Source organism: Bison bison, unplaced genomic scaffold (assembly GCF_000754665.1).
Source record: "Bison bison bison isolate TAMUID 2011002044 unplaced genomic scaffold, Bison_UMD1.0 scf7180017864452, whole genome shotgun sequence".
NCBI classification, from domain to species: Eukaryota; Metazoa; Chordata; class Mammalia; order Artiodactyla; family Bovidae; genus Bison; species Bison bison.
Genome location: NW_011495014.1, coordinates 10,990,524 through 11,013,088, shown reverse-complemented (window position 1 = coordinate 11,013,088; position 22,565 = coordinate 10,990,524). Strand labels below are relative to the sequence as shown.

The 22,565-nt window shown below is 37.6% G+C and overlaps 1 protein-coding gene across 1 annotated transcript in view; it reads right to left on the bottom strand.

Moving 5' to 3' along the window:
- CCDC148 (coiled-coil domain containing 148) overlaps positions 1-22,565 on the bottom strand; it is a 212,964-nt gene that overhangs the window by 90,563 nt on the left and 99,836 nt on the right. The window contains exon 11 of the mRNA XM_010859012.1: positions 13,187-13,327. Coding sequence (XP_010857314.1) covers positions 13,187-13,327 — 141 coding nt within the window. The remainder of the gene's footprint in view (positions 1-13,186; positions 13,328-22,565) is intronic.

Genomic DNA, 22,565 nt, shown 5'->3' with positions numbered 1-22,565 from the left:
GATACCAGTACTGAATATTCATTGGAACGATTGATGCTGAAGCTGAACCTCCAATATTTTGGCCACCTGATGCAAAGAACTGACTCAGTTGAAAAGCTGATGCTAGCTTAAAGAAGGAGAAGGGGACGAGAGAGGATGAGCTGGTTGATGGCATCACCGACTCAATGGACATAAGTTTGACTAAGCTCTGGGAGTTGGAGATGGACTGGGAAGCCTGGCATGCTGCAGTCCATGGGGTCACAAACAGTTAGACTGTCAATATATCTTACTAAGAGCTGATACAATTATTCTATGTGCAAAGTGGTGGGGAGTTAACAGAGTTAACAGAGCTCTTCCTGAGCCTAGATGGGTGGTCTGATTCCATGGTAGCACTATTAGGAATGCCAGGTGGCTGAGCAGTTTTATCAGCCTGCTTCCTGCCAATGGAATTTGGGGGATTCATTAACCTCCTTTCAATTCATTCTCTCTCTGTCCCTTTCAGTCTAATCTTATAGCATTTTTGATAAAATTTTTTCAAGAACCCAGTGGGACTTTGTGGATTTTATGGGATTCCCTCCATTAGACAAATACCAATAAACACAAGTCTTTTTGAAATGAACCCTTCTCTCTTTTGGCCTCCTACTGATGTGGTTGAGAGAAATTGCCCTTAAACTTCTCTGAGGTTCTCTACTTAGAGAGTACCTATGAGAAACACCCCTTATCTCTTGGAAGGGTCATTTATATGAATGGATACACTGACCTTTTGATCTTTCCAAAGTTATTAACAAAACAACTGTACATTAACACTTTCAGCTTTTTCTCTGTGCTATTGGAAATAACCTCTTAAGTCTACAATCTTTTTCCATTTGGATAGGTGGAGTTTCCCAAAGCGTCGAGTCCTCATTCTTTTTAGTTTAACAGTTCCTCTCTCAATTTATCTCACTCTCTTTTACTATAAGAAGCAAAATAAAAAATACAGGTAGTATGTTCAACATCTTGGAAATTTTAGTTCATTTATATATGAAGTTCATTGTTTAGTAAGTTTTTCCATTTAACTACAGGACAAAACTCCCTAGGTTTTAGTGCCATAACATAACAGTGATTCTCCTTTCTCCAATTTCCAACAACATGTTCATCACTTCCTTTGAATCCTCTCCAGCCACATCTTAAACACCAATATTTCTATTAATAATAATAGTCTGTTCAAGGCATTCTAGTCTTTTTTCTATCATGCTCCTCAAAATTCTTCCAATTTCTCCCTGCTTCCCAATTCCAAAAAGATTTCTATATTTTTATGTATCTGTTACAGTAGCATTTCACTTCCAGATACTAAAATCCGTATTAATTTTTCAAACTGCTGTTCAACAGGCTACCACAAATTTCACTACTTGAAACAATACTCACTTATTAGCTCAGAGTACTATAAGTCAGAGGTTCAGCAAGACATGGCTGGGCTCTTTCGTCATGACATCACAAGGCTAAAATCAAAGTGTTGACAAAACTGAGCCCTCATCTGGAAGCTTTAAGGAAAAATTTGCTTCCAATCTTTTTTTTTTTTCTGGCAATATTCGGTCCATTATAGTTATATGGCTAGACCAGCCAAAGAAAACTCTTTGCTTTTAAAGGGTTCATGTGACTACTTCAAGCCCGCCCAAGTTATCTCCCTTTCTCAAGGCTGTTTATGCCATATAATATAACCCAATTAGACATTTACAGATATCTGGTGTATGATACAGGGTATGTATCACAGAAGAGCAGGAAATCTCAGGGTCCATCTTAGAAGCCTGCCTATCATGGGGCTATTCAATAAATCTTTTAAGCCCCACAATCCCAAAGAAGCAGAGCTCAAAATCTAGGAATTCTTTTTTATTATTCTTCTATGTCCACCTGTTTTTCTACTCATGGTTCTTTTGATCAGTATATTATTAGATTAAGAAACATTGCAGAAGAGATTTCATAATTTTATGATGAATTACTCTCATAAGGAGGACTTTCTATGTGGTGCTGGCGGTAAAGAACCCACCTGAAAATGCAGGAGACATTAGAGACGTGGGTTTTATGCCTGGGTTGGGAAGATCCCCTGGAGGAGGGTGTGGCAAACCACTCCAGTATTCTTGCCTGGAGAATCCCATGGACAGAGGAGCCTGACAAACTACAGTTGATAGGGTTGCAAAGAGTCAGACATGACAAAAGCAACTGAGCACATATTCTCATGAGAAACCATAAATTCTCACAAAGAGAGACTGGTTTTGATCTGAATGTGCTCTGGATGCCCTCCTAAGCCTGTGGTTCTTAAATCTTCTGAGAAGCAGCACTGTTCCAGATCTCTAGCATCCATTCTGATTAAGACAGCCTACCATTCTTGTTTTAGACTTTTTCCTCTCTTCTCAGTTATCTCTCAGATGAATATAATTCTGAGTATTTTCCAGGTCACTTGAGGACAAGGGGAAGCACCCAAGTGCTGAGGTTCTACTGAAGACTGGGTCTACTGGTATTTACTGGTGCGATGTCCCTTGAGGTCCCCCAGAAATACCTCTGAGATAAGGCTAAAGGTCACATGGCCAGTAGAGTCATTCTGATTTTTCTATGTCCCCCACCACTCAGTTGTGCGATATGAGTGGTTTCAAAGCTGGATTCAGAGTTGGTGAAAATAGGGAGAGAACTGTGACACAATAAATCAAAGAAAGAATGTGTTTCCTTTTTATGTGAGCCTTGCTTAAAAATCTCCATTTTGGGCACAAGGTTAAAACTATCCTTGCCTTGGATCCAATAGAATGCCAGGCATTATGCAGCAGTAAGATCTCCAAAGATGCTGTGATACAGAGCAATTTTTTTGTTATTCAAGCCATCCAAACAGTCACATGCAGTGAAAGGGTGGTTCTGGGACCAATACTACAGGTCAAGCATTTTGAGGTTTATCTAACATGATAAACTTGATTTTTACAATAGCTCCTAGGGCTGGTTTATTGAAAGACATCATCTCTTGATTTTGCCATGATAATTTCAAAAGTGGAGACATGCTTCTGAAAAAAGCATCTTTATCACCTAACAGCTTCTGCATCAAAATTGTCCTTGGGTCTTGAGATATAACTATGAGAACCATGAATATAATGTTAAACTAGATTTTTAAAGCACAGAAGGAAAAAAGTGATCTACTAATAGTAAATGTACATTTGCAAGGAGCTAGGCACCTACCAGGATAAATTTTAATACTGGATACAAATTATGTTATTCTAGCAAAAATACACTATTATTTCCTAACAGACAAATACTGGGAAGAAGAATTAGTATAAAGGTGATTGCTTGTTCAGGAATTCTAAGATAAGGTTTTACACATGGCATTGTATCTCTTTTTTCATTTCAATCCCAAAGAAAGGCAATGACAAAGAATGTTCAAACTACTGCACGATTACACTCATCTCATATGCTAGCAAAGTAGCAGTCAAAATTCTTCAAGCTAGGCTTCAACAGTATGTGAACCAAGAAATCCCAGATGTTCAACCTGGATTTAGAAAAGGCAGAAGAATCAGAGATCAAATTGCCAACCATCCACTGGATCATAGAAATAGCAAGAGAACTCCAGAAAAACATCTACTTCTACTTTATAGACTACACTAAAGCCTTTGACTGTGGATCAAAACAAACTGGAAAATTCTTAAAGAGATGGGAATACCAGACTACCTGACCTGCCTCCTGAGAAATCTGTATGCAGGTTAAAAAGCAACAGTTGGAACTGAACAGAGGACAACAGACTGGTTCCAAATTAGGAAAGGAGTACATCAAGGGTGTATATTGTCACCCTGCTTATTTAACTTGTATGCAGAGAGTACATCATGAGAAATGCCAGACTAGATGAAGCACAAGCTGGAATCAAGATTTCTGGGAGAAATATCAATAACCTCAGATATGCAGATGACACCATCCTTATAGCAGAAAACAAAGAGGAACTAAAGAATTTCTTGATGAAAGTGAAAGAGAGTGAAAAAGCTGGCTTAAAACTCAACATTCAAAAAACGAAGATCATGGCATCTGGTCCCATCACTTCATGGCAAATAGATGGAGAAACAATAGAAACAGTGACAGACTTTATTTTCTTGGGCTCCAAAATCACGGCAGATGGTGACTGCAGCCATGAAATTAAAAGATGCTTACAACTTGGAAGAAAAGCTGTGACCAACCAAGACAGCATATTAAAAAGCAAAGACATTACTTTGCCGACAAAGGTCCAGCTAGTCAAAGCTATGGTTTTTCCAGTAGTCGTGTATGGATGTGAGCTGAGCACTGAAGAACTGACACTTTTGAACTGTGGTGTCAGAGAAGACTCTTGAGAGACCCTTGGACAGCAAGGAGATCCAACCAGTCCATCCTAAAGGAAATCAATCCTGAATAGTCATTGGAAGGACTGATGCTGAAGCTGAAGCTCCAATACTTTGGCCACTTGCTGCAAAGAACTGACTCATTGGAAAAGACACTGATGCTGGGAAAGACTGAAGACAGGAGGAGAAGGGGACAAAAGAGGATGAGATGGTTGGATGGCATCACCAACTAGATGGGCATGAGTTTGAGCAAGTTCCAGGAGTTGGTGATAGACAGGGAAGCCTGGCATGCTGCAGTCTATGCAGCTGCAAAGAGTCGGACATTACTGAGTGACTAAACTGAACTGAACTAGTATCTCTACTTCTGTTGCTGCTGTCTTTTAAGAAGGTATGTCAGGAATTGAAACAGTAGATGAGGAGAGAAAGAACACCAGGTAACAAAGCAGCCAGTCTCAAGTCAAGGGGAGGTTGCCTATGGGGAGTTTTCTGCCAAGCTTCCAGGAGAAGGGAAAGGCTACCCACTTCAGTATTCTAGCCTGGAGAATTCCATGGACTGTATAGTTCATTGGGTCACAAAGAGTTGGACACTACTGAGCAACTTTCACTATTCTATTAAACACTGAAGAGCTAAAATTTGTCTCCAACATTAAAAAAAATAGTTAATGAAAATCTGTATTTGTGGTTCGAATATATAAAGATAGGCAGAAGCTTGGTCAGTATGTCTGAGTTGACACAGAAATCTCCTTTACCACTTTAAACACAGAAATTTTGAACAAACTATACCACAACCACACACACACACACACAGTCAGTACCTCAGTGCTGAAAATAAAGATGGAACTCAAAGTCAGAGCAGTAAGAAGGAGCCAAAGCCAAGTGACTCCTGGGGAGAGCTGGACCTGAGATACATCTGAGAAACTAATGGCTCTGTTTTTAATAATAGGTGTGGGACCTGTGCACATGGGTTAGGAACCAGCTACCTACGAAGAGCCAAGAAGTCATGTAGGACTTGTCCATACATACAGTGCAAACTAACTATGCCATAAACTCTCCCCAGGAGAGTGACAGGGAGCTAATTTTCTGCTTGGGACCAGAGGAGGAAAAGGGTCAAATGCAGAGCCCAGGGTGCATACAGGAGTGCCAAATAAACACCCACTCCCAGCTCACACCATGGGTCCCAAGTCTCAAAGTTAATACTGTACACAAACTGGTGTGGGGCCAGTAAAATACACAGGGCCCTGCCCTTAGCAGAGGCAAATATCAAAGCTCTCCACAGAGATGTTCTGACTACCAGGTCATAGTTTATACATGAAAGCATGATTCTCAAAGGAAAAGTTTAAGAACTTGGATTATTTGATCATTTTAACTTTCCATGAAACTAAAGACATGGAGGCAAATTTATAAGCCAATGACCAACAAAAGAAAATATTTGCAACTCATGTAACTGATAGAAAGAAACAGTATCAAGAATTTATAAAGATCACCAACAGATTAAATAAAGGAAAAATAGACAAATGGACAAGAAGCATGAATAAGCAATTCACAGAGGAAGAAAACTGCTCAATAAAAATATGAGATTTGCCATCTCACAGGTGATCAGAGGAAATCCAGTTTAAAACACTGACATACTGTTCCCTTTTGTCAGATTCTTCTGCTGTTGTTCAGTGTGACTCTTTGCAACCCCAGAGACTGCAGCATGCCAGGCTTCCCTGTCCTTCACAGTAGGAATACCCCTTGATGTACTCCTTTCCCAGTTTTGAACCAGTCAGCTCTTTCATGTCCAGTTCTGTTTCTTCTTAACCCGCATACAGGTTTCTCAGGAGATAGGTAAGGTGGTCTGGTATTCCTATCTCTTTAAAAACTGTCCACAGTTTGTTGTGCTCCACACAGTCAAAGGCTTTGGCACAGTCAATGAAGCAGAAGTAGATGTGATTTTCTGGAGCTCCCTTGCTTTTTCCATGATTTACAATTGTTGGCAATTTGATTTCTGGTTCCTCTGCCTTTTCTAAACATAGCTTGTACCGCTGCTGCTGCTGCTAAGTCGCTTCAGTCATGTCTGACTCTGTGCGACCCCATAGACGGTAGCCCACCAGGGTTCCCCGTCCCTGGGATTCTACAGGCAAGAACACTGGAGTGGGTTGCCATTTCCTTCTCCAATGCATGAAAGTGAAAAAATAAAGTGAAGTCGCTCTGTCGTGTCCAACTCTAGCGACCCCATGGACTGCAGCCTACCAGGCTCCTCTGTCCATGGGATTTTCTAGGCAAAAGTACTGGAGTGGGGTGCCATTGCCTTCTCCGTAGCTTGTACTGGAAGTTCTCAATTCATGTACTGCTAAAGCCTAGCTTGAAAGATTTTAAGCATAAACTTACTAGCATGTGAAATAAGCACAATTGTATGGTAGTTTGAACATTCTTTGGCATTGAACTTCTTTCAGATTGAAATGAAAACTGACTTTTTCCAGTCTTCTGTGGCCACTGCTGAGTTTTCCAAATTTGTTGACATGTTGAGTGCAGCACTTTAACAGCATTGTCTCTTAGAATTTTAAATAGCTCAGCTGGAATTCTATCACCTCTACTAGCTCTCTTTGTAGTAATGCTTCCTAAGATCCACTTGACCTCACTCTGGGATGTCCAGCTCTAGTTGAGTGACCACACCATTGTGGTTATCCAAGTCATTAAGATCTTTTTTGTATAGCTCTTCTGTGTACTCTTGCCACCTCCTCTTAATCTCTTCTGCTTCTGTTAGGTCCTTACACTTTCTGTTCTTTATTGTGCCTATCCTTGCATGAAACGTTCCCTTGATATCTCCAATTTTCTTGAAGAGATCTCTAGTCCTCCCCAATCTATTGTTTTCCTCAAGTTCTTTGCATTGTTCATTTAAGAAGGCCTTCTAATCTCTCCTCCCTATTCTGGAACTCTGCATTCAGTCGGGAATAATCTTTCCTTTTCTCCCTCATCTTTTGCTCTCTTCTTTCCTCAGCTATCTGTAAAGCCTCCTCAGACAATCACTTTGCCTTCTTGCATTTCTTTTTTCTTGGGATGGTTTTGGTCACCACCGCCTGTACAATGTTCTAACTGTCTTTCATAGTTTTTCAGACATTCTGTCTACCAAATCTAATTCCTTGAATCTATTTATCACCTCCACTGTATAATCATAAGGTTCGGGGAGCGAGCTCCGCCTCTGGCAAAGGTCATGAGGAAGGAGGCTTGGCATACGCAAAGGCGGGATCAAGCCTCAGGAGTCTCCCTGGAAATTCTCGAGCAATCTACCCCCAAAACCAGAGTCTGCCTACTTTCTGCTTTGTGCTTTCACCTACACCTCTGACTTTACGGGGGGCTGTCCCCCACTACCTCTCTCTGAAAAAAGAGTTAGCTTACAGCTCCAGTTAATAATTCCTGGGTGTGACAGTGTTTAACCTACAAACTCCTTTGGAAATTGTCTAGCCTGCCTGAATAGGTTTTTCCGGCCACATGTGATTGTTCAGAGCCTCCCAACTGTGAGAGGCAGGAGATGTTCTAAACTGTCTAAACACAGATTCTTTTGAGTAGTTAAAAGATTGATTAGAAATTGTATTGGTGAAGGGATTTTCACTTGTTGGGCCAATGTTTGCTGCTAAGTTTCCATATCCCTTACCTGCTGTGTCCCTGGCAGTGTGTTGATTAATATAATTGGTGTAAGTAGTAGCTTTAATGTTTGTAACCTGGGACCCTTGAGTTAATTCTTTTTCTTGTTGTAGCCCACCACACCTTTGCTCTGTAGGAATGCAACTTTATCTAATGCTTTTGGAGGGTGGCTCCTGACCAATCACCTTTAGAGAAAAATAAGTTTTCTGAAGAAAGGGTCTTAAAATGTTAACAGGCCTCCGGGCCAGAAGATGATGCAAATCACCTAAGCTTTTGCATATGATAAGTTTGCAGGAAGAAAGCCTGGTTTGCTGCCTGACTCTACGCCTTCCCCCATTATCCTCTATGCATAACTTAAGGTATAAAAACTACTTTGGAAAATAAAGTGCGGGCCTTGTTCACCAAAACTTGGTCTCACCTTGTCGTTCTTTCTCTTACCTTCTGGCTGAATTATTCAGCCTCTTTTCTACACTGAATTTCCTCACTGAGCTATCCTTATTTCAACCGCTTTTCTCCACTAAATTTCCTCACTGAGCTATCCTCATTCTATTACTCTTTATATCCTTAATTAACATTTAATTAAGCAATTGTCGCCTGATCTTCGCCTACGCCGTCTCTCCTTCGAATACCCTGGATCAGCCGGGGCTGGTCCCCGGCAATAAGGGATTTGATATAGATCATATCTGAATGGCTTAATGTTTTTCCCTAATTTCTTCCATTTAAGCCTGAATTTTGCAATAAGGAACTTATGATCTGAGTGACAGTCTGCTTCAGGTCTTATTTTTACTGACTGTATAGAGTTTCTCCATCTTTAGCTGCAAAGAACATAGTCTGATTTCGGTTTTGACTATCTGATGATGTTCATTTGTAGAGTCATCTCTTAGGTTGTTGGAAAAGCGTGTTTGCTAAGACCCTTGTGTTCTCTTGACAAACTCTGTTAGCCTAAGCTCTGCTTTATTTTGTATTCTAAGGTCAAACTTGCCTGTTACTCCAAACAGGTATCTCTTGATCTCCTGCTTCTGCATTCCAATACCCTATGATCAAAGATACATCTTTTTTTTGGTGTTATTTGTAGGTCTTCACAAAACCAGTCAGCATCAGTATCTTCAGCATCAGTGGTCGGGACATAGACTTGGATTACTGTGATATTGAACAGTTTGCCTTGGAAACTAATTGAGATCATTCTGTTATTTTTGCAGTTGCACCCAAGTAGTGCATTTCAGACTCTTTTGTTGACTATGAGGGCCACTCCATTTCTTTTAAGGGATTCTTGCCCACATTAGTAGATATAATGGTCACCTCAATTAAATCTGCCTGTTCCAGTCCACTTTTGTTCACTGATTCCTCAGATGTCAATGTTCAAACTTGCCAACTCCTGCTTGATCACGTCCAATTTATCTTGCTTCATGGACCTAGCATTCCAGGTTCCTATGCAATATTGTTCTATATGGCATCGGACTTTACTTTCACCAGACACATCCACAACTAAGCATTGTTTCTGCTTTGGCCCAGCCACCTCGTTTTTCTGGAGCTATTAGTAGTTGCCATCTGTTCTTCCCCAGTAGCATATTGGACAGATTCTGACCTGCAGGGCTTATCTTCTGGTGTCATATCTTTTTGCCTTTTTCATACTGTTCATGGGGCTCTCATGGCAAGAATACTGGAGTGGATTGCCATTTCCTCCTTCAATGGACCACATTTTGTCAGAATTCTTCAGTTACCCATCTTAGATGGCCCTGCCGATGTGTTTCATAGCTTCACTGAATTATGTAAGCCTCTTTGCCATGACAAGGCTGTGGTCCATGAAAGGGATTTATCAGATTGGCAAATATCAAAAAGAATAGTTTAAATATTTTATGAAGTAAAAAAAAGTCTTATAAAGTTGAAAACATGCAAATCCTGCAACACAGTGATTCCCACCCCAGGTATACCCTAGAGAAAGCTGTGCATACATGCCCCTGTCATTATATACAGGTGGCTGCTGCAGTACAGTTTCAAGAACAAAACTTAAGAAACTTACATCCTACTGCTCAAAGAATGGATAAATGGTAACCTAGTTCTACAGTGAAACATAATATAGCCATTAAAAGAGTAAACTAGCTGCCTCTACTAACATGGCTGTATCTCAAAATTCATGGTTAAATGAAAAAGCACATGCTGCAGAATGATACAGTGTGAAAATATTTACGAAAAAAGTAAAAGAATTAAAATGTATTAAAAGCAATAGATGGTCTGAAAGATAGAAATAACATTCATGATCAAGACTCTTCTGGGGTGGTAAGAAGAAAAATGGTACTGAGTAAAGTCCTCAAAAGAAGACTTCAACTTTATTTATAAAATTAAATATGAAACAATGAAAAATTTTAACAGTTTCAATGTTAGGTGATGAGTACTGTTTTAATTTCATCAAGCTCTGTACTTCAATTTTTTTCTAAATGTTAAGAAGTAATTTTTAAAAGAAAAAAAATAAAATAGATACCTTGGTCGCATACATTTGCAAGAGATTGACCATGAATTTGACTTAGAGCTCGATTATTCATTCCATTACTATTTTCTTTGTTGTGGTTGCTGCTGTTTTGGTGTTAGGCCAAGTTCAGTCCAGATCAGTTCAGTCACTCAGTCATGTCTGACTCTTTGAGACCCAATGGACTGCAGTATGTCAGGCTTCCCTGTCCATCACCATCTCCTGGAGCTTGGTCAAACTCATGTCCATCTCATCTTATCCTCTGTCGTCCCTTCTCATCCTGCCTTTAATCTTTCCCAGCATCAGGATCTATTCTAGTGATTCAGCTCTTCGTATCAGGTGGCCAAAGTATCAGAGCTTCAGCTTCAGCATCAATACTTCTAAAGAGTGTTCAGGGTTGATTTCCTTTAGTATTGACTGATTTGATCTCCTTGCTGTCCAAGGGACACTCAACAGTCTTCTCCAGTACCACAGTTCAAAAGCATCAATTTTTCAGTGCTCAGCCTTCTTTATGGTCCAACTCTCACATCCATGCATGACTACTGGAAAAACCAAAGCTTTGACTAGATAGACTTTTGTTGGCAAAGTGATGTCTCTGCTTTTTAATATGCTGTCTAGGTTTGTCATAGCTTTTCTTCCAAGGACCAAGAGTTTTTTTAATTTCATGGCTGCAGTAACTGTCTACAGTGATTTTGGAGTCCAGGAGAATAAAATCTGTTACTGTTCCCATTTTTTCCACATCTATTTTCCATGAAAAGATGGGACTAGATGCCATGATATTCATTTTTTGAATATTGAGTTTTAAGCCAGTTTTTTTCTGTCATTTTTCACCCTCATCAAGAGGCTCTTTAGTTTCTCTTGGCTTTCTGCCATTAGAGTGGTATCATCTGCATATATGTGCTGATATTCCCACAGAAATCTCGATTCCAGCTTGTGATTCATCCAGCCTGGCATTTCAGCTGTGTCTGTGTATGGCACTTAAAATGACACTACATGCAAGCTAATGTTTAAAAATACATCCTTTCATGGTCATACTAATTTATAGAAAGGAAGTTTTATGAAGGTAGATGACAAATCTCTAAGAATATACTTTTCCAATACTATAGTTTCATAACAGCAAATGCTGGAATTGATAAGTTTTATCCAGAAATGTGTATAGGTCACATCTGTTTGTTTTTGTTTTTAGTCGCTCAGTCATGTCTGACTCTCTGCGACCTCATGGACTGTAGTTCACCAGGCTCCTCTGTCCATGGAATTCTCCAGGGATGAATAGTGGAGTGTGTTGCCATTTCCTACTCCAGGACGTCTTCCCAACCCATGAATCGAACCCAGGTCTTCTGCATTCAGGCAAGTTCTTTTATCATCTGAAACACCAGGGAAGCCCTACATTATCTGAAACATAGTTGATATTTATGAGTATCTCTTTTGATGGGGACTTGATGAAACCACTTAATGTACTCTCTTAGAAATCAAACTGTAAATTACATCTTCTTCACAGCTCATTTTCTCAAAAATTATATAATTCCTATACACGTTGTTTTTCACACATACTGACTCTACAACAATTTGCTGACATAAGAGCACAAACCAAGCAAGAATAATGATAACTGAACTATAAAAATGTAGAAAATCTGACTTTTAGCTAAAAAACCACAGTGTTATTTTTTTCTTCAGGTTGAATTTTAAAGGAAAAACTTTTGGACAAGAGTTTCATATGATTTCAATGGACCATATAGCTTAAAGTATAGCAACTGTGTTCATAAAGCAAAATTTATTCATCAAGGACTATGAATTAGTCATTCTTGGCACTTTAAGCAACTCTAAAAGAAAACATTTCACATATTGTCCGGATCAAGTCAATACAGATTAACGGAAATTCCTTTTTTTATCTTGTAGAATTGATCATAAATTGCTTTTTGTGAATTATTTCCACAGAAGTCATAAAACCTTAAAGAAAAGTATTCTTTACTATAAATTCTATCACTTTTGTGATATGGGCAAATAAAATATCTAAATATATACCCTATATTTTTTTTAAATCCCCTCTGAAATATGTTTTATCTTCCACAGGCTGTCAAAATAATTATTTTAAAGCTATTAATAAGTATTTTGGGGAATTCTCTGGAGGTCCAGTGGTTAGGATTCCACACTTCCTCTCCATAGGACATGGATTTGATCCCTGGTCAGAGAACTAAGATCCAACAAGCTAGATGGTACAGCCAAAAATAATAAAAATAAAAAATACCTTTTAAAAAATAAGTATTTTAATCAATATTTTGAGGATTGGGAAACCAATGTTCATTCAAAAATAGGATGATGAATTTGTATCAGTATGAAAAACCAAACAATCTAACACATAATAAAACAAGAAGTAAATTCTTTAAAGGGACTTTTGGTATTCTATGAATTGTACTGACCCCAATATACTGTATTTTCCAATAAATACATCTTTTCACAGTCTTCTGCTGTACTGTAGTCAACCAAAATGCTATTCCAGTACCTCTGGCTTTGCCATGTCCCTACTTAGAACATACTTTAACAACAACCACAAACCTTGTCTTTTCTTTATCTATAGTATCTCTTCTAATCACAAGTACTTGTGCTTATGAAGTCAATAAAGTGGGTTTTCCTCCATGTACATAAATCTCTGAAGTGCAAATACATTCAAACAAGACTCCCCTAGAACCTTATGAATCTTTCTAAGAACTGCCTATGAGGATTCTATGCCAAAGACCAAGGTCAATCAAATCTCAATCAAGCAATTAAATATTCATTCACACATTTGCAGCAACAGTATAAATACCTCTTTTTTCTTCTCTTCTCTTTGTAACAATTCCTTCTTCTTCCACAGTTTCTCTTTCTCCTCTTCCTTTTCTCTTCTTCTGGCAGAGATTTCCATTTCCAGTCTTGTTATCTCTTCCTGGTGGGCTCGCCACTGAAGAACCTGAAATAAATAGAAATTCATCCAATAAATAAATACACTCAAGTGATTTCACAGATCACAAGGAGACTAGGGTTTGTATCAAGAAGATATTAAAGATTTTCCAAGGACACATTAAAATTCTGCATGCACATGAGTGTGTGATGTATGTGTAAGGTGTAGAAAGCAACTGTAAAAATCACCTGATTCAGAGATTGTTCACTTGGATTCATGGAATGAAATTCTAAAGAGTCTGTGATTTGACTTCAAAAGATCTGTGAATTCTCACAAATATTATGTCAAAGTTTTGTGTTTTTGCAGATGTGTTTTCCTGGAACAATATTTCTACTTTCTAGTCAACAGTTTTCAAATGGTCTTAATATCCTAAAACTTTTAAGAATCACTGATATGTTTCATCCTGATTTTTATAAGTGAAGAAAATGAGCCTGAATGAAGATGAAAAATATTAAGACATTTAAAAGAACTTCCTGGGTACTAATAGGTGTTATTGGTAGAAATATAATTGGTACAGAACTTCTAGAGAACACTGGGTAATATGTAAATATATATCGCAATATGAAATATACATAGCCTTTCACCCATAACCCCACTTTGAAGAAGTTATTCCAAGAAGACAATCAACAGGACATGTGCACAAATTACCAATAGGAATGTTCATTGCAGTGCTGCTTAAACAGAACAAATGGAGAGTCTAAGTGTCTGGCAACAAGACATGGCTTAAATTAATTATGGCATCATCATGTAATGACTGCCATTGAAAAAGTTTCTATATTTCCATATTCATCAACACAGAAAATATCTACAACATATTACTAGATGTAAAAAAGCAGGTGCAAAACCACACTCACGGTATGATCTCATTAAAATAAAATATCATCTATCTATCTACGCATAGAAAGAGATTTGGAAGGAGGTTTACCAAAATAATAATATTGTTTATCTCTGAATAGAAGCATTTCATGGAATTAAAAAAATTTTTTTATGATAAACATATCTTATCTTTGTGAGCAGTAAACCAATAAAACTAACAAAATAAAAGCAAACACACATTCCATGTACACATATAGCTAACAAAGCAGAGAGGAAGGAGATGGAGACAGATGCAGAAAATCTTTTTTTTTTTGAAACGGAAGAAACTAGCATTCTCAGTTTAATATACCATTGTCATATATTTGATATAAGCATGATTCACTGTGGTAATATATGAAATGAAAATTGAGTAAATAAAATATCATAAAATATAGTGAATGAAAATAACTAGTTAAGCTCTTTTTGCACTTTCATTATTCAAAGTTTGCTTTCTAAAAATATATTTTGCTCTATTTATCAAAATAGAAGGAATATCAAGGAAATTCAGACTTTTGGTCTTCAAACACTTAGGTTTCCCCAACTGCTGATAATCTTGGCCATATTTACCTTCTTCTTTTGAACCCTATTCCTAGAATAAGATCATCTATGCCCTCTGTCCTAACCTATTACTTCCAAATCATTCCTTCCTTTATCTACCCTCTGTCTGTAATATGCTATATCAAAATCAAGTGTCCTGTCAAATATTGCCAGGGGTCTCCCTCCTGAATTGGTCCCCCTTTCTTTAACCTTACAGTGGTATTTAACTCTGTCAACCACCTCTTCATGTTTAAAACTCTTTCATTCCTTGGCTATAACGCTGTTCTCCCCTGCTTCTCCACCAGTTGATACTGCTCTCTTCTCTTCTTCCTGCTTCCTGTGTCTACCTTATACTCCTAACTCTATTGCTGTCCTTTCTCAACCTCACCCTCTCTGTTTGTTATCTAATGTGCTTGTCTTCACCTCCAACTAATGCCCCACTTTAACCTTGTTAATGTGGAGTCTCTAGGTAGGTTTTTTCCCATTCCTTTCTTTATACCACCATCTTTGTTCTTTGCCTCATGGTGTGACCCAAACTATTCCCCTACCTGAAATGCCCTCAGTTTCTCCCTATTTCATAAAATGCTTCTTGGCCCAGCACATGTCCCATAGCTGCCATTAAACATTCTCCAACCCACACTCATAACTGTTCTCTAATTATTTTGAGCATAATATTTCTATTTCCTTTTCGAGCAGAGGCCATGATATATAGGTATTTTGTTTTCTCCTTATACTATCTAGCAGAGTGCTAGCACATGATAGATGCTCAAGTAATACCTATTTAAATTACCCAAATAACATTTTTAAATGGAACCAAATAAATAAAAAAGAAATGATAGCATTAGAATATACCCTATTGCAATGAGTAACGAAATAATGGGTTCTCATTCATGATAATCATTTGCTACTGAAATTGATCTGAGCTGATAGGAAATGTTATAGTAATGGATGGATTAGGCTGACAGTAGCTGAAAACAGTGAGTAATCTTAACATCAAAGAGGAAACAAACAGCCATTTTAGTTTCTGATTTGAATACACCTAATATAAAAAAAAAAACAGATATATTTCAATATTGATTAGTAAGTAGATGCTATTATGGAAACACTGTTCAAGTTTTTAGGTGTGATCATAGTATGGTTATGCTTCTATAAAGGCTTTATAAATGGTTTATTCTTTTTAATTTTAGAGATAAATACTAAAATATAGATGAAATGATATGATATATGGGTATTTGCATAGGCATGAGAGACTAGATAAGGGTATAGATGAAAAAAATTTGACTAGTAAGTTGATAATTGCTGAAGTTGAATAATGACAGACTTTTAGATATATGTGTATATTTTTCTGTATTAAAATTTTTATTTAAAAAAACACAAAATATAATGTATGTCCAAAGAGATTTGTATAATAAAACACTGTAGTCTCAAGGTTCTCAGACAATGAGACCTGAGAAGCAGTGAACTAATGTAAAGAAAATTAGTACACATTCAGCCTTTCTGAATCCTGGGACTATTCCTATAAATTTCAATAGAAAAAAGTTTGTGTTTTGAAACTATTTTATTCACTTTTGACTTAAGACTAATTTATGGGAATTATCATTGAATGACTTTGCACATGTACTGTTGTATGATTTATGAAGCCAAATATAAGCAAATACCTACAACTGGACAAGATTTCTGTTTCCAAAGGTAAGTATAGCAAGAGAAAAACCAGACCAATAAAATTCAGGTACCCCAGTTAATCTCCCAGTTTACCCTTCTTGTCATTTGCAAGTCTAAACAATGTTTTTCCTGTTCTCCAGAAAAGATTGCAGTAGTTTTTAAAATGGGGCATACACTGTAAATCATAAAACAAATGCAAGTTGAGCAATCAAAAGCCAATGGGTTGTAGATTGTACACATATATGAATTGCTGGAACAAAAACTCTGGAGCAAGTCAGCATCAGCCTTTTGAAACTAAATAGCTTCTACTTCATATTAGAATCATGAGAGTGGACAGGGACTGTTAGAAGTTTACCTGCAATCAATAACTCACAATATCATCTGTAATTATACCTATATCCCCTCTCCCCCCCACACACAAAAAAAAGGTGAAAATTGAAGAAGAGAACATTGTTGAAGCTAGCATTATATCCTCCTAAGTAGCTGGAGTTGTGAGATCGTGACAATGAGAAACAGGCTCTTCAACAGTTAGTATCCAGGAGGTAAGGTAATGGGGCTTTTTGGAATACACAACAGATAGAGTGAAGACTCCGCTGGGAAAAGGGTGCCATTGAAAAAACCTGTGCCCAGTGGATCCCCACAGAGGCAGCCAAAGGATTTTCCATGAGGAGAGAATGACAACCGATTATGGTATTTTCAAGTCCAAGAACAAGAAAGCTGACAGGTGGGCAGAGGAATCAATATAAGCACAATAAGCTGAAGTACCGAAGAGCAAACCATGAGCAAAAGGAAGAATACCCCAGAAAACATTTTAGTGGTTTTTATTTTAAAAGGTTTGGTAATTATATAGCTTTAAATGGAGCATGCGAACATAACTGTGTAGCAATAACAACCAGGAAAGAACATTACCACAGTGGTAGTCAGGAGCACATTATAAGTAAAGTATTATTTAGATTATTAACTACAGAAGTTTTTCCAGTTCTTTACTTAATTCTTTGTTTAATATTCCTGCCAAAGGTACAGTCTTTGAATGAAACCTTAACCTAACAGAGAACAAATGAAGTTTAAAATATATTAATCTTTTGCCAATAATAAATTAAGGATTTAAAATGAAAATGGTTAGTAGTATTACATATGTCCTTTGCTCTTGACGTAAAAGTTAAATAGTTCAAGGGAAATTAATTAACATGCATATTTTCAGAATGAATCAAGTACTAGGAAAACACAAAATGAAGCCCATGTAAACTTCAAAGGCAATAATGGAAATTAATATCAAGGTAACAATATTAACACAATTTTACATCAAAGTTGAGAGCATTGAAAATAACTCTGAAGTTGGCAAAGCCATATAAAGGAAATGAGGATTAAGGTGCTAGTCAGAATACCAGCCTTTTTGTCTTCTTGCTGCCACTAACTGACAACATTGTTACTTTGAGCAAAGGGCTAGCCTAGTTTTCTCCCATGTTAAAGGGGACGACTGGATCAGGTGACTTCTATAGTTTCTTTAAGTCCTAATATTCCGATTCTATTTTCTATTTTCCTTATACAGAGAGACCACAATATGCTCTGTAGTTTTCAGAATGAAAACTGAATGCAATTCAAAATGAATTGGAATGAGGAACAAACATCAGCATTTTATGAGCCTGTTAAATAATAATAGACAATTAAACATTAATTGTGAATTCTATCAGCCATTATTTGCAGAAACATTGTATCATGTGTATTGTTTTATATGTGGGAAAAGTACTATTGAGCGGTGTCTATTACTTACGATAAAATATTAAAAACTGCCATATATGAGGGCTTACTGTGTGCTGGGCCTATGCTTTGTAAACACATTAATCACAGTGTCAAGTAATCCTTGAAACAAGAAAGCTCTCTCTTCTTCATGCTTCATCTGGCTAACTTTTCTTTATCCTACTCAAGCCTAAACTTAGACATCATTTGCTCCAAGAAGTCTTCCTTAACTTACCATGTCCAGATCAGGTGTCTCTTCCCAACATCCCTAGCATCTTGTCCCTCTCTTGTATTACAGCACACATCAGCATTGAACCACTTGGACTTGCCCATATCTCAGACTTGGCTACAAACTTCTTAAGGGCAGGGACCAGATTTGTCTTGCATGGTATCTAGCACTTTAAAGGTTTAAGAAATATTTACTGGTAAATGCACAGATAAGACTCTGGGGCTATGCCTGGCAGTTAGATGGACAATATTTCCCTTTCTCCCCCAGTGGATAGGTCTTTGGAAAGAAAGGTACCCTCTCCAGACACGTTAATTTTCTGACTCTTCCACCCTGTGATGCTCAATCCCTGCTTTCCCCAACATAAGTGTTTCCAGGATTCCCAAGCGCCACTTCTGCTTGTCAAACAAGGAAAATATCCAGAAAACCTTGTCAGGATTTTCAATAATGAATTATATTTCTAGCAATGTTAGAGGATATGTGCAAAAAGTGTCAAGCAAATCTTTTTCTATCTTCTCCTTAAATGCTCCTATAAGCTTCTACAGCTGAGTAAACTTCAAATTTTCATTTTATTGAATCTTCAACAGTCTGATAGTTTCATTAAATTCTTTCCAAATGTCCCACCATTTTTCAATATTACCTAAGCTTTTTTTTTATCTTATATGTTCCATTTATGTTTAAACTCCTCTCATGAACATGGAGAAGGAAATGGCAACACTCCAGTATTCTTGTCTGGAGAATCTCATGGACGGAGGAGCCTGGTGGGCTACAGTCCACGGGGTAGCAAAGAGTCGGACACGACTGAGTGACTTCACTTTCACCTTCATGAAATACAGTACCTGTGCTTTTGCATACATTATTAAAACTTCCTGTTATCTCCGTGGCATTTTTGCTTAGTGGAAAGATTTGGTTTTTCCTCTTGGTTTCACAATTGTCCCTTGGTTTCTTGGATGACTTCATAAGTGCATTTTTTGATCACCTCTCTTTGATAACTGCTTTCCATTTTCTGTGAATTTTTACTCGTCTTTTTGAGAATCTCAATGATTATGCACTATTATCTGACTGTTTCGTGTCCTTTTCTTTTCAAATAAAATCTTGCAAAGTTTCATTTAAACGGGTCCTAGAGGGTCTTAACCTTAGTGTAAAATAAGACTTGCAGAGAAAGAAACAAACTAAATGCTAATAAGTGAAAAACTGTCAACAGATATTTTTTCCCAAGGGACAAAACTTACAAACCCATCATTGTACCATATTTACAAAGCTGACAAAGCCAAATTGCATAATAGACTCAGAAAATGGGGTTATCAGTCAGGAAATCTCTTGCCTGCTGACTATGAGATCTAGGGAAACCATTTCCCATTTCTGGGCCTCAAATCCTCTTCAAAAAATGAAGAGCACTAAATCAGTTTTTCAGACAAAGGGTTACAACTCATTAGTGGATAATGAAATAAATTTTATGGATGGGAACTAGCATATTTTTATGGAAGAAAATATAAGAGTGCATCTCATGTCATTACAGTAATGCTGTTTCAGGAAATTATTATTTCCATTCTCTGTGTGTGTGTGTATATATATATATATTCATTTGTGATGTAAAATACATTTCTCATGTAGGTCACAGTGAAAGAAGCTTGAAAAACACAGCAGTAAATTCTCTATAATCTCTTCCAGTGCTGAGATTCTATGACTATGTGCTATAAAGACCAAAGCTACTGTGCTGCCATCATTAAGCCACAGTCCTCATCCTTTCTGTGGTCAACCGAGAAGCATAATGAGAGAACCCAGGTTTTGAAATCAGAAACCAGAGATTTAGTTCTATCCCTGTGACTTATTAATGGCACTCCCTGGGCACATTGTTTAACCACCTCTAACTTCAGAATAATGTAAAATGGGATAAAAACGGCACATACCTTACAGGATTGCTGTGCAAATATCATCAGTTTGCACAAGCCAGATTCTCAAGAATCATCCTGACACTGCCTGTCCCTGACACTCCACATATAATCCATTACCAAGTCCTGCAGACTGCATCTGACTATCATTTGGACCTACATTCGATTCTATCTTCAGGCCTTCCATCCTAGCGCTATTGGAATACATCCTGCATCCACACTGGTTTCACTTTCTGCCCACATCCCCATCTCACTTCCTACACTTTTAAAGATTTCCATCACTCTTAGGGTGAAGTCTAAGCTCCCAACAATGGACTACAAAGCCTCCAGAGTTTGGCCCTGCCTATATCTGCAGCCCCAACTCCTAAACCCATTACAGTAACTGACTCACCCTCTCTGCTCCAGGAGCCCTGGTCATCATCCAGATCCCTAAACAAGCCACATTTCCTCCATCTACGTGGATGCTGAACATGCCATTTCTTTCACTTGTATCCTCCCCTTCTCTTTGCATCCTCCACATCTTTTCCTATTCAATACTTAGCCCCAAAGTTCAGCATCAGTGTCTGTCAGGGGAGTTTTACCCACCCATCCTAGTTGCATGCTCCCATAACTTGCTTATTTTTCAACATACTTGTCATAGTTTAAAATCAGACATTCAGCTTTGATTACATGACCATGGTCCGCTTCCCCACTAGACTATGATCTCCATGAAGAAAGGGACCACATCTGATTGGCTCATCACTGTATTTCCAGTGCCTTACACACCACCTGACACCTAATAGATGCTCAATAAATACGTGCGAAGGGGTGAATAAATGAGATAAGAAAGCATAACTTCTATATAAATGTCCAGTATATTCTTCAATTGCTACTATTGTTTTCTAGCTGACTTTCCTGACTTCAGTGCCATTTTCATTCAACCAATTCAGTAGATATTTGTATTTTGGGTTAATTTTCACATATTTTTGCTCCCCTTCACATGATTCTAATAATGGTGGCTTTGCATTTGCCACCATTTCAAGCAGTTTCTATGGCAATTTGGACATTACCTTGTTCAAAGAAAGACTCAATCTTTTAAGGCATATGTGGACTTGACCCCATGTATATCACCTTATTTCCTATTACTCCCCAAAGCAAAGAGCCCAGGCCTTCCTGTTCCTCTGCCTCTTCCTCTCTGCCCCACTGCTACACATCCATGTTTATCTCTGTCCCAGCTCTTTGCCTGGGAAACCCTCACTCCTGCTCATCTGCCCTTCAAGGTCCTTCAGGGTTGTCCTTCCTAACATCCTCTCTACCATTTGTCAACCCCAGCTCTTGTGTGCCTCTATGAATGTGTCTCAAAATAGATACCATCCAGACACTCTTTAACTATCTTGCTTTACTTTCATTCCACTTACACTATAAAAAATTATCTTGTTACCCTAAGAGTTCTCAACAAAAGGAGGATTTTGTTTTTCTCATATCTATATGATCTATATGATCTATATCATATCTATATATCTATATATCTATATGATGTCAACTAAACCTACTGTGGTAATCACTTCCAATAAATATAAATCAAACCATCATGCTGTACATCTTAAACTTATAAGTGAGGTACGTCAATTGTTTCTCAATAAAACTGGAAAATATTTTATTATTGGTCAGTTGATTTATTTTCTTAACAGTGTTTCTCCCTAGACTTTAAACTCCATGAGAGCAGATATTTGGCCTTATTTACTTTCTAACCCACTGCTGGGACAGTGCCTCCTCCAAAGTAGATGCTCAATGAATATTTCTTTGGTAAATGAACAAGAATGGCTTTCATCAAAAAGATAAGAAATAATGAGTGTTGGTGAGGATGTGAAGAAAAGGAAACCCTTTTGCACTGTTGGTGGGACTGTAAATTGGTGCAGCCATGGTGGAAAACAGTATGGAGGATCCTCAAAAAATTAAAAACAGAACTATCATACAATCCAGCAATTCCACTTCTGTGTATTTATCCAATGGGAATGAAATCAATATCTTGAAAGATATCTGCACTCGCAACTTCACTGCAGCATTATTTATAATAGCCGAGACATGGAAACAACCCAAGTGTCCACTGACAGATGAATGGAGAAAGAAAATGTGGTACACATATACACGGGAATATTATTCAGTGGTAAAAAGAAGAAATCCTACAACTTCCAACAACATGTATAGATCTTAAGGGTATTATGCCAAGGGAAATAAGTCAAAGACAAATACTATATGATCTCACATGTGGAATCAAACAAAAAACAAACCCCCAAAAATGAACTTTTTTTTTTTTTTTAATTTTTATTCAATTTTAATTTAAAAAAAAATTATACAT